Source organism: Cnephaeus nilssonii (genome assembly GCF_951640355.1).
Source record: "Cnephaeus nilssonii genome assembly, chromosome: 13".
NCBI lineage: Eukaryota > Metazoa > Chordata > Mammalia > Chiroptera > Vespertilionidae > Cnephaeus > Cnephaeus nilssonii.
The window spans coordinates 37,367,349-37,380,187 of NC_137084.1; the positions used below are offsets into that span (position 1 = coordinate 37,367,349).

The 12,839-nt window shown below is 47.9% G+C and overlaps 1 protein-coding gene across 2 annotated transcripts in view; it reads left to right on the forward strand.

Moving 5' to 3' along the window:
- Window positions 1-559: 559 nt before the first annotated feature.
- SCUBE2 (signal peptide, CUB domain and EGF like domain containing 2) overlaps window positions 560-12,839 on the forward strand; it is a gene marked incomplete at its 5' end in the record, with an annotated part of 63,472 nt that continues 51,192 nt past the window's right edge. For both annotated transcript variants that reach the window (XM_079787115.1, XM_079787116.1), the window contains 3 exons: window positions 560-680; window positions 1,913-2,035; window positions 9,428-9,553. In XM_079787115.1, coding sequence (XP_079643241.1) covers window positions 560-680; window positions 1,913-2,035; window positions 9,428-9,553 — 370 coding nt within the window. The remainder of the gene's footprint in view (window positions 681-1,912; window positions 2,036-9,427; window positions 9,554-12,839) is intronic.

A 12,839-nucleotide genomic window follows, 5' to 3' on the forward strand; every position in this document is an offset into this window, starting at 1 on the left:
TCTTCACTGAGTTCTCCTGAGTGCAGTGTGTGTGCAATCACCCCACTCCATCCACACGTGCCCCTCCCAAGTGGAGAGGCGGGAAGCCCCGAAGGGGGCTTTGGGGTCTGGGGACTGTAGGACTCTGAGGCCCCCAGGACCCTTTCTGGGTGCCCCAGGTCCGAGCAGTTCAGGCTAGAAGGCTGTTTGCCCTCCCCAGGGGGACCGGGTCAAGTTGTAGGACGCCGTGCACAGGCCGGGCAGGAGGCTGAGCCCCAGCAAGACGGGAGTGAGGGGGCAGCGGGGTTGGTCCCGGGCCAGGGGGCGGGGAGGGGGGCGAGGCCCGCCCGCAAGCTGACAGCCACGCTCGGGCCACCGTGGCCGCGCCCCCTGCGCCCGAGAGCGCGGGGGAGGGAGGGGGCCCGCGGGGAGGACCGTGTGAAAATGAGGCCGGGGCTCGGGCCGGGCGGGGCCAGGCGGGTGTCAGCGCGCGGCGGCGGGGCGCCCGCACTCACCTCCGGAGCCGCCGCCTCGCCGGCCGCCCGCGCCGCCGCCTCTGCCCGCAGCCGCCGCGCCTGCCATGGGGGTCGCGGGCCGCGGCTGCCCCGGGGCGGCCCGGGCGCTGCTGCCGCTGCTGCTGCCGCTGCTGCTGCGGGCGGCGGTGCTGCCCGGCCCGGGCCGCGTCCCGGCGCCGCCCGAGGGTGAGTGTCCGGCCGCAGGGCGCACCTGGCGGGCAGAGCGGGCGCGGGAAGGGGGTCCCGGTTCCCCCAGCGGCTCGCCCCGAGCGCCGGGCCCCGGACTGGGCTGCGGGGCTCCGCGTGGCCCCCGCTCCCCGGGGGCCCTCACCCCTGGGCCAGGCCAAGGCGCCACGACCGCGGGGGCTGGAGGCCCCGGGCCGGCCTCGGACCCGGGGCTGATGACAGTTCCGTCTGCCAGGGTCCCTGCCTCCGGGGCCCCCGGAGAGTGCCTGCCGGTCAGACTCTCCCCTGCCGAGCAGGGAGCCGGGCATCGGGCTCTCAGGGTCCGGCTCCTCCTCGCCCAGGAGGGGGAACGGGGGCCGCGGCCAGGGCACATCAGTCCTGCTCCCTCCGGGGCCGGGCAGCTCTCCTGGGGCTGCGGGTCGGCGCCCGGGATCCTTCTATTTGCGCAGCAGCGGCTGTTGGAGGATCCCGGGATCCTGCAAGCAGCAGCCAGCCTGGCTGTGGGGCCGGCGTAGATAAGGACTCTGGACAGCCTTCGCTAACCGAACTTGAAATCCTTTCAAAACTTTTGTTTTTAATTAACATCCTGGAGTGATGTCAACCAGGAAACACTCCTGCCCAGGCCTGTGTCCAGGTTGAGAGGGCGAGCAGTGGTGGAGGGGGGTGGGTACCATTCCCTCTCTGCACCCTCTGGGAGCTGGGATGGTGCGCTCAGAGCCCGGGGCAAGCCTTCTGCCCAGAACATACCCCGAGAGAAAGCTGACAGACACCGCTCACTTCTCTTGGTCACACGTGTAGGCATTTACTGTTGCCTACCCGTGTTCCAGGCAACGGGGGCACGGGCCCAATCTGTAATCAAGATGGGGAGACAGGCAGGAAAACAGGGACAACCCTGCCTGCCATGTGCAATGAAAGGAGATACACATGGGGGAGCACCTCTTGGGAGACACCTCCCCTCCTCTGGGGGGTCCTGGTAGGCTTCCTGGAGGGGGTGGATCTGAGCTGAGTCTTGAAGGTGCATAGAGAGGGTGGGGAGTATTCCAGTCAGAAGGATCAGGCTGTGCCTGGAACCGCATCGGAAATGGGATGGTTCATCCCAGGGCCTCCCGAGCCGTTTAGCTGGTGAAGCGTGAAGGCGGGTGGGCTGGTGGGAGATGATGCTCGAGAGGGTCCAGGGTCAGAGCACACAGGGCTTGGGGCACCCGGCCAGGAGCTGCTGTGCTCTTTTGCAGATGTGGACGAGTGTGCCCACGGGCTAGATGACTGCCACCCCAATGCCCTGTGTCAGAACACGCTCACCTCCTACAAGTGCTCCTGCAAGCCTGGCTACCAAGGGGAGGGCAGGCAGTGTGCGGGTAAGTGTCTCCGGGACCCGTGGTGGGTGGGCCAGCAGGGGAAGCTCCCCACCTCCTCGGCTCTTGGCTCTTGTAGTGGCCACTCATGTGGGTAAAAGTCCTGCCCCTTCCCCTGAGTCACCCCCCACTCTCATCCTTCAGGGACTGGGAACATCAGGCCTTCCTCGGAGCTGATCACACAGTTCGACGTGGCTACCTTCTAAAAAGGAAAAGAGGTGTTTTAGTATCTTTTGGTGCCGCTCCGTTTGGGGGCAGAAAGTCAGCAGGCGGCTGTGCTAGCCGGAGCAGCAGATCCTGCTCTCCCCTCCGGTTTGCACCTTCTCTCTGGAGGCTGAGTGCCAGGGTCCTGCCCTCCCCTCTGGCCGCTCTGCAGCTCCACCTTGTCCATGGCTCTGGGCGGCTTGGTGTTGTGACCCGCCGCGCTTGAGAGCTACACCCAGGGCCTGCCTCTTTTGGAGCTGCAAGTTCACCCTGGAAAGATGTGTACGGAAGGATATTTTAAGCCCTTAGAGGTCCGTATCTGGGAGCCTGAGGTCTGGACTCTGCCCCTTGGAGTTCTTGGCCCCTGGGGGTTAGCTCAGCGTCGTGAACTCTGAAGTTCAGAACCAGCTGGAGACTGGACTCTCATAGGAGGAGGCTGTTCCTGGGGTTGGAAATCACAGCATGTTGGAGCGGGCAGGGAGGGCTTTTCAGGGAGTTCTGAGCCAACCCCACCCTTCATTTTACTGATGAGAATACTGAGGCCCAGGGGAGTTGGGAAAGGGACTTGTGGCTGTGATCACACTATTAGCCCGCAGGTAAAAGGAGGTCAGATCTCCACTCGAGCCCTGGCCCTGGCCCCACGTCTCTTCTGTTCACTCAGCCTCCCGCTGTCCCTCTTGGGTTGGGTGAGAAATCCTAATATTTATGGTCTTCTCTTTGCTGAGGAGCAAAACTCCTGCCTCTTCCATCAGAGGAGGCATGCGCCTGGTCAGGTGCACAGCAAGTGGGGTTGGTGGTCCCTCCATAAAGCCCTTCTGTGTCTTCAAATTCGTATTTTCCCAGAGACAGACATCCATCTCCCTAACTGCCCTACATCACGGGAAGCCGAAAAGCTGCCTCTCCCTGGCACATCTGTCTGTCCGTTCCTCCATACCACACCCTCACCATCTTCAATATTCTATGGACAGTGTTAGAATTCACACGTGTTGGTACCCTGCTTGGGGGGGAAATGTTCACTTTTTCACGATGTCCTCTGGTCACTGTGTCCTCTCTGGGGGCAGGAACCAGGCCACAGCTTCTTCTGGATAAAGTGCATATTTAGTAAATGACAGGTGGCAAGAGTTTCCTTATTCTTAGCTGTTGGGTTATAATCGCAAATAAAATTGAATTGCTAACAGTTTATAGTTGAAAAGTCTACTATTGAGTTTAAAATAGCAATTGATTCACTGGCATTGTTGCTTTTATGTACTTAAGTTGCTTTTTAACATAATATATGGTTAGTGTTATAAAAAGTTAAGCAACACAAAAATGAAAAGAAAAAAACCCAGAAAATTTGTCCACAGGTAATCACCATTAACATGGAGCATATATTCTTTGCATTTTAAACTAAAACCCTAGGAGTGTTTGCTCTTCGAATACTTGCAATATGTAGAAACCTAGTGAGTAAGGACGTCCTGTTTAGTTTGGACTTCTTGGTACAGGAGTCCAGAAGGAGAAGGATTGCAAGGATTTAGAGATGTAACTCCTTTATGTGTGTTTCTTGGCTTATTAGTTTTTAAGTCTCTTGGGTCCAATCCGCGGAATCATTTGCTCCTGTCTAAGTTCAAGGGTGAGAACTGGGTTTACTCAGAGTGGACAGGATTTTATCCTCCTCAAAGTTTCTTCTGCCCAAATGTTGGAGATGTGAAAGTATGGGCCCTGGAAAGTCTTTTTTAAATAAGGTGATTCATAAGTGGCTTAAAGTATCTAAAAATCTTTAGATAAAGATTTTTTATTTTAAATGATCTTTGCTTTTATCTCAGACTTCAGGGAGGGGATGTTTCAGTGGTCAGTAATCAGCATATGGTCCTTACTTTTCAGTTTAGGGAACTGAATTAAGTTGAACAAAAGTGAATGTAAACTTGACCTTTGTATAGGAGCTGTATTTAAAAAATTTTTTTACTTAGAAATTATTTTAGGCTTCAGAAATTTTGCAAAAATAGTGCAGAATTCAAATGTAGCCTTCATTTATCTTACCCAAATATTAACAACTTATATAAATATAATACAGTATCAAAACCAGGAAATTAACATCTCCACAATATTAACTAAACTATAGACCTTATTCAAATTTCACATTTTTTTCTTTAAACGTTCTTCTCCCCTGACCCCTCCCACCCTGCCCCAGGATCCAGCTTGAAGTCCCACAGGACATTTATCTGTTGTCTCTCTGTCTCCTCCAGCCTATGACAGCCCCTCAGTCTTTCCAGTCATGGACACTTGACCAGTACAGTTCAGTTCTTTTGTTTGCCTTATATTTCCTCATGATAAGCATTGATATGGCAGGAATTGAAAAGATAAGAGTTACTCCCTCCTCCTATTCCTATTACCCTATTCCCATTCCTCCTTCACTCCACCCCTTTCCCCCACACACTGTGGGTCACCATCTCTGCTGTGTCTGTTTTTCTCATGATAAGAATGTGGTTGTAGTAATACCACAGCGAAATTTTGACAAGGCTGCTGCAGAAGTGCTGCTGTGCATCCCATGGGGAGCTCGCAATGGCAGATGTTAACAGGTGATGATACCATTGATCGCCTGGTGAAGATGGTATATTCCGGGTTTCTCCACTGCAAACTTAGTATTTTTTCTTCAATAGACACATGGCTTGGGGCCTATACACTCAGCCTACGCTAATATTCTGTTTCTTCTCAAATTGTTGCCCATGGATTTTAGCATCCAACTGTGGATCTTGCCCGTAACAATTATTACTATGATGTGTGCCTCTTGGTAATTTTGTGTTTCCATTGTTCCTTATACACCTATTAAACTGGTATTCTTCTACAAGGAAGATTCCTTCTCCACTATTCATTTATGCATTGATTTCTATGTTTATGTATTTATGCCAGTATGTACTCATGGGTATTTATTTAATTACTAGAGGCCCGGTGCACGAATTCATGCATGGGTGGGGGTCCCTCAGCCTGGCCAGTGATTGGGGCCGATTGGGGGGGGGGGGGGAGCCGGCCTGGGGGAGGTGCTGTGGGAGGTTGGCCAGCCATCAGGGGGCGGGACCACAGGAGGTTGGCCGGCGGCGGGAGGTTGGCTGTGGAATGCATTGATCACCAGGGGGCAGCTCCTCCATTGAGCATCTGCCCCCTGGTGGTCAGTGCGCGTCATAGCAACCGGTCAACTGGTCATTCGGTCGCTTAGGTTTTTATATATATAGACGTTTAGTTACTTATTTTTGGCTCAAATTGTTTCAGCTTTAGCCATTAGGAGTTCCATCACATTGTCTCCTGTGTCCTTTTTACATGCCCCTGTCATTTTTATGAGAAATTCCTAATTTTCTGGCACCGCAAAATGCTCCAAACTCATCTTCTATTTTCCCCCACCCTAGCCTTGGAATCAACCACTTCTCCAAGGAGCCCTGGTTCCTTTTATTGAAAAATGGTGCATAGAAACCAAGATCTGGATGTTTGCTGTTTTCATTGTTACTGGAGTGATTACTCCTGTGTCTTCACAGTGGACAGAGCTAGAAAATATACTAGTATGTATGTTTATTAGCCCCCCCCCCCACATCTCTATTAATTTTTTTAAAGATGTGTTTTTATTGATTTCAGAGAGAAGAAGGGAGAGGGAGGTAGAAACATCAATGATGAGAGAGAAGCATCAATTGGCTGCCTCATGCATGCCCCCTACTGGGGATCAAGCCTGCAACCTGGGCATGTACCCTGACTAGGAATTGAACTGTGACCTCTTGGTTCATGGGTTGACACTCAACCACTGAGCAACACCAGCCAGACTATTAATGTTTTATATCTATATCTTGTGTGTGTGTGTGTGTGTGTGTGTGTGTGTGTGTGTGTGTAAGTAACAGTGAGTTACACTGATACTTTGGATTCCAAAGCAATACTACAAGATTTATTCTAACCTCCTTCTTTGCTTATTCATAACTTTTTTCTCCAACGGAGAAACTTGGCTCTTATTATCTGAAATATATTTACCAATCCTAGTTTGTTCAATTCTAGTATACAAATTAAGTATTTGCAGAATTGCCAATCTATAGCCCTGTGAGTAAAACAGGTTTAGTCATTAGAGGACAGTCTTTGGATACAGCTGTTTTTGTTCTTAACCTTACAACAGCCAGTCAAGATAGTGTTTTTCAAAATTACTTAGGCTAGTGCTTTTCTTGCCCATTCTCTTCAGTGTGGTTGTATTATTCATTTATAATACATATATTCGTTTGTTCCCCCCTATTTGTATTCCAATTTTTATCCCTCACTTCACCCCCACCCCTGCTTCTTGGTTAATATGTAAAACATCACTATGGTTCTGAGTGTCAAAGCTGTACAAACATTCAGAGAAGAGTTACTCCCTCCTCCTATTCCTAGTACTCTCTTCCCATTCCTCCTTCACTCCACCCCTTTTCCCACACACTGTGGGTCACCATCTCTGTAGTTTCTGGTCTATCCTTCCTATATTTCTTTTACACAAATGTGTATTTTATTTTTAACTACTTTCTTATTATAATTTACATACCATAAAATTCATCAATTCTAAGTAAGTGTAAAAATTAATGATTTTGGGTAAATTAGCTGAGTTATGCAACCATTACATAATATAGTTTTCAGACATTTTCCTCATCTCAATCAGGTCCCTCATGCGCATGTTCCCAGCTCCAACTCCAGGCAACCACTAACTCTATAAAGTTGCCTTTTCTGGACATCCTATATAATAAAAGCCTAATATGCTAAGTGTCCGGTCATCTGGTCGGCCGTTCAACCAATCAAAGCTAATATGCTAATGATATGCTAAGGCCGCTCAACCACTCGCTATGACATGCACTGACTGCCAGGGGGCAGACAGTCGACCGGTTGACCAGTCGCTATGATGTGCACTGACCACCAAGGGGCAGACGCTCCAACTGGTAGGTTAGCTTGCTGCTGGGGTCCAGCTGATCGGGACTGAGCGAGACAGGCCAGACACGCCCTGGAGCCCTCCTGTGGTCCCTCCCTGGCTGGCCAACCTCCTGTGTCCCTCCCCGGCCCCAGTCATGCACTGGTGGGGTTCCTCGACCTGGCCTGTGCCCTCTTGCAATCCAGGACCCCTCAGGGGATGTTGGAGAGCCAGTTTCGGCCCGATCCTGCAGGCCAGGCGGAGGGACCTCACTGGTGCACAAATTTGTGCACCGGGCCTCTAGTTTCATATAAATGGAGTCATACAGTATGTGATCTTTTGAGTTTGTCTTCTTTCACATAGCATAATCCTTTTGAGGTTCATCTATGTTGTAGCCTTTATTGGCTTTTCATTCCTTTTAATTGTTGACCAGTATTCCATTGTATAGATATGTATATTTTATATGTATGAATATACATTCACCAGTTGATAGACATTTGGGTTGCTTCTACTTTTTGCTATTATAATGTTGCTATGAATATTCACCTGCAAGTCATTGTGTGGACATGATTTTACATTTATCATATATATATAAACATATACAGGAGTAGAATTTTGGGGTTATGCGGTAAATTTATGTTCAAAATTTTAAGGACCTGCCAAATTGTTTTCCAAAGTGGCTGTGCCATCTTATATTATCATCAGCGGTGTGTGAGGGTTCCCATTTCTTCATATCCCTTCCAATATTTGTCATTGCCTGTCTTTTTATTATAACTATTCTAGTGAGTGTGAAATGGTATCTCATTGTGGTTTTAATTTGAATTACCCTAATAATGAACAATGTTGAGCAACTTTTCATGTGCTTATTAGTCATTCACGTATCTTCTTTGGTAAAATGTCTATTTAAATCTTTGCCCATTCTAAAATGGAGGTTTTTTTTTTTTAATATTATTGAGTCATAAGAGTTCTTTGTAAGTCCTTGATAAGACATGTGATTTACAAGTCTTTTCTACCAATCTGTAGCCTGTCTTCATTTTTTAATGGTGTCTTTTGAAATGCAAAAGTCTTTAGTTTTGTGAAAGCCCAATTTATAAATTTTAAAATTTATGAATTTTGTGTTTGGTGTTGTATCTAAGAAATCTTTACCTAACACAAGGTTTCAAAGATTTTCTCATAAAAGCTCTATATTTTCTCTTAAAAGCTTTATTGTTTAAGCTCTTACATTTAGGTCTCTGATCCATTTTGGGTTTGATTTTTGCATATGGTGTTAGATAAGGCCTAAATTTATCTTTTTGCATATGGATATCCAATTGTCTCAGCACCATTTGTTGAAAAGACTATCACTTCTTCTGACAAATTAATTGTCTTAGCAATTTTGTCTGAAATTAAATGACCATAAATATAAGGGTTTATTTTTGGATCTCAATTCTGTTTCATTGACCTCTATGTCTGTCTTTATGCCCCTACCATACTCTGTCTTGATAACTATAGCTATATAGTAAGTGAAAGTCCACCAAACAATTTTCCTTTTACAAAATTGTTTTGTTTCTGTTTTGTTGCTATTGTTGATAATCCTCACCGAGGATATTTTTCCAATGATTTTTAGGGAGAGTGGAAGAGAGAGGGAAAGACAGAGAGAAACATCAGTGTGAAAGAAACATATTGATTGGTTGCCTCTTGCACGAGCCCTGACCGGGGCCTGGGCCGGGGAGGAGCCTGCAACCAAGGTGATGCCCTTGACCGGAATCCAACCCAGGATCCTTTGGTCTGCAGGTCAACGCTCGATCCAGTGAGCCAAACCGACTAGAGCTATTTTGGTTCTTCTTTTGCATTTCCATATAAATTTTGGATAAGCTTATTAATTTCGACCAAAAAAAAAATGTGAGAATTTCTTGTTTTGTTTTTGTTGTTGTTTTGTATTCCCTTATTTTTCTACACAAAGATAACATACTAGAGAGGCTCCTTTGCATTTTTCTTTTACTTAATAGTATATCCCTGAAACCACTCCAGATCAGTCCATAGAGATCTTTACCACTGTTTTTTTAACAGCTGCATAGTAATTTGTTGAGTAAATGTACCATAATTCTTTAACTACTCTGCTCTTGACTTATACCCTCTGCATTTAAGTTGTTTTTAGTATTTTGTAATTACAAATGCTGCAGTAAATAATTGTTTGCATATTTACTTTCCTGTTGTTGGAGATGTATCTTCAGGGTAGATTCCTAGAAGTGGGGTGGCTGGTTTAAAGATAAATGTATATTTCTCCATGCTAAAGAAATAGCATCTGACTGGTTTACTTCTCTTTTATTCCTCAGACATTGATGAATGTGAAAACGAACTCAAAGGAGGCTGTGTCCATGACTGTTTGAATATTCCAGGCAATTACCGCTGCACTTGTTTTGATGGCTTCATGTTGGCTCATGATGGTCATAATTGTCTTGGTAAGCACAACGGTTGGGAACGGCAATTCTCCTTTACCCTCCGGCACCCCCATCCTGGGTTTTCCTTTGATGAAATACTCATTAAAACAAAAAGGGGATCAGAGACTTGTGTTTTCTGGTCCCCTAGAAATCAGACTCTGATAGAAAACCCGGTAAAATGTTTTAGTTTTTTAAAAAATATACTTTTATTGATTTCAGAAAGAAAGGGAGAGGGAGAGAGATATAGAAACATCAATGATGAGAGAAAATTATTGATCAACAGCCTCCTGCACACCCCTCACTGGGGATCCAGCCCACAACTGACCGGGAATCGAACCATGACCTCCTGGTTCACTGGTCGACGCTCAACTACTGAGCCACGCTGGCTGAGGATGTTTTAGTTTTTATTGTGATCATTCATAATATAAATCCTCCACTAGTCCAAGGAGATGGGCAGGCGTCATCATTACTACTTACTGACTTTTTAGCATTGACTTGTCACCTTTAAGATCTTTGATTTTGTGTTAAAAGGGTCTTGACTTATACCCTTATATCTCTTTACTGCTGTAGGTGTCTCTATTCTAGAATTAGGTAAAACTACTTGTCCTGAAGAATCTTAGTGTATGCTTGAATCTTAGCCAGGTAGACCCCCCCCCTTCTTTTTTCTTGAAATAGAGAGGAACTCAAACAGAAACCTTCCATCAACATCCTTCTAGTATTCCACTAAACAGAAACATCTGTTGGAGTTTCAGTCCCTGAGTTAGGGACTAAAAGTGGTGTTTACATTGGTTTCTTATGCCAGGAATGAAACAGAACTTAGAAATAGCAAGCAGTTGGATAGGGTTGTGCGAGAGATAGCCTTGGAGGATGCAGTACACTTGGCAGGCAGGTATTTTGGTCTGTTTGCATTTGAAGGCTGCTGTTATCAGTTGTGTGGGAACACACGATGGGAGACAGTTGGCATTGGGTTCCTTTGACACTGGTGACCCCTCATGTGGCTGACCCACTGATGTCCACTTGGTTGATCAAGGCCCTGACCCTGTGGGGACAGCTGTTCAGATGCTCCCTTACAGTGCAGTGGGAATAGCCACTTGATCAAATGCTTTGAGATCAGCACAGAAGCCACCGATAAATACGGGCAGCACTTGTATTTTGTGTGGAGCATTTTCCTTTGGGACTCTCATGTCCTATGACCTTTATCCACGTCAGTGTCACCTGGAGCCTCAGCCTGCCTGTGCTCTGTGTAGGAGGTCAGGCTTTGGGTCAGCCCACTTGGCTTGATGGAGGGCTGGAGGATCACTAAGCCCTTTTCAAACTTTTAGGCCATCGGTACCACATTAGAGAGATAATCCTGAGAGCAGCCACACATTGGAATCAATGAAAAACTCAAAAAAAAGGAAACCGCTTTCAACCACTTTCAGTGTATATTTGTTGGGAAGCATACAGTGTGTTTGTATCGTGGTTTTTTTTGGGGGGTTGTTGATTTTTGTTTTGTTGGTACCATTTTCTGGGGGGAAATCTCACATTTCCCTTTGATTTGCCAACAGTGGCATTTTGAGGATTTGGATCTGATAGCAGACCCAGTCATCAGAGTTATGCTCAAACACACAGCCTGGGAGAAGTGTGAGCTTCCTAAGATGCCAAACCATCCAGGAGTTAGGACCCGGGCCAGGGTTGGGTGGGGTGGTTCTGAGCACTGTCCTGCTCAGAAATCCTGAGGCCTGGAAGTCCTTCCTTGCCTGGCTGCTAACACAAGATATTTCAGCAGACTATCTCCATTTCCCGGCCTTGGGGGTCTCTCTGTGGGCTTTGTAGCAAGGATCTGCTTTGAAGAAAGATCCTGAGCATCCACGGACCCTACCTGAACAGGCTAAGGATTCTTTAAAAGGAAGGCATGAGAAAACCAAGTGGTTCACTAAGAAGGGCAGGACAGCATGCACAGCAGAGACCTCTCTGCCAGTTCACCTGGAAGCGGCCGAAGCACTCTGTGACCAGAAACAAGCTCAGAGTCAGGACTTCTCAGGAGTGGCTGTTTCCTGTGCTCTGTGGGATGAGCCCTCACCTCTCCTGGCCCCCCTAACCACACCTTAGCCACAGGCGCATTAGCCAGAATCTACAAAGTAAAACACCACTTAGCTCTGGCACTAACCCCAGAGTCCTCCAAGATCTGAATTGCCTGTGAGCCTGAAAAATGAAACGCAGCCCTTCCACGCCGCTCACCCCACCCGAATTCAGGTTCTGTTTGCTGAGCGTCTGGAAGCAGGGCAGAGCTCTTGGGTTTTGTAGCAGTGGTTCCCCGCTCTGGCTGCACATTGGAATCACTTAGGAAGTTTTAAAACAACACTGTGGCCGGTGTGGCTCAGTTGGTTGGAGTGTTGTCCCAACACCAAAAGGTAGTGGGTTCAAGTACTGGTCAGGGCACAAAATCCCCGGTCGGCGTGCATGCGGGAGGCAATCAATAGATGTTTCTCTCTTCTCTTTCTCTCTCCCTCCTTCCCCCCTTTCCCTTTCTCTCTCTAAAATCAATAGAAATGTGTCCCCAGGTGAGGATAACTAACTAACTAACTAACTAACTAACTAACTAACTAAAACAACACCATGGCCTAGGTCTCACCCAAGACTACTTCTATTAGTGTCTCAGAAGGTAGATTCAGGCTTCAGGGTTCTAACATGCAGCCCGGGGTGTAAAACCCTGCTTTACAGTCTGGAGAAACTCACCAACCTAGTGAAACACACGTGTGCCTGTGAACACATGCACTCTGTATTAAGCCAATCAGAGCGCCCTCCCCTAACGGAATGACACGTTTCTAATTGCTTTGGCGAAAGGGAATCGGGGGTGAAACCTGGGCTGGGGTGTGGCAGCTCCGAGGAGAGCACACCTTTCCCCAACAGTAATGCAGGATTTGGGGTTCGGGGAAGCAGGTCTCCCCGGCTCCCTGTGAGCCCTCGCTGAGGAACACCTCGGCCAGGTGTGTTCCAGCGTGGCTCATCCTCAGGAATGTGCTCCCTTCGCCCTTTGGCACAGAGAAGGGCACGTTTGTTAGGCTGTAGGGGATGGCTCGCGGCCCATCAGTTTAGAAAGGCATCTGCTCGGTGTGGGAAGACCGATGACGGTAAGATCTGAAGCTTGAAACCAGATAACAGATATTTAAATGTGAATTTTCTTGTGACGAATGTGCCCAGGAGCTAGTGATAGGCACGCGGGAAATCAGGCTGGCGGGGGAGGGGTGGAGGGGTGAAGAAACGGCTTTTAGATCAGCCTTCTCCCCGAGCCTCTCCCGTGTCCAAGGCGTCTCTGGAAGTTTCC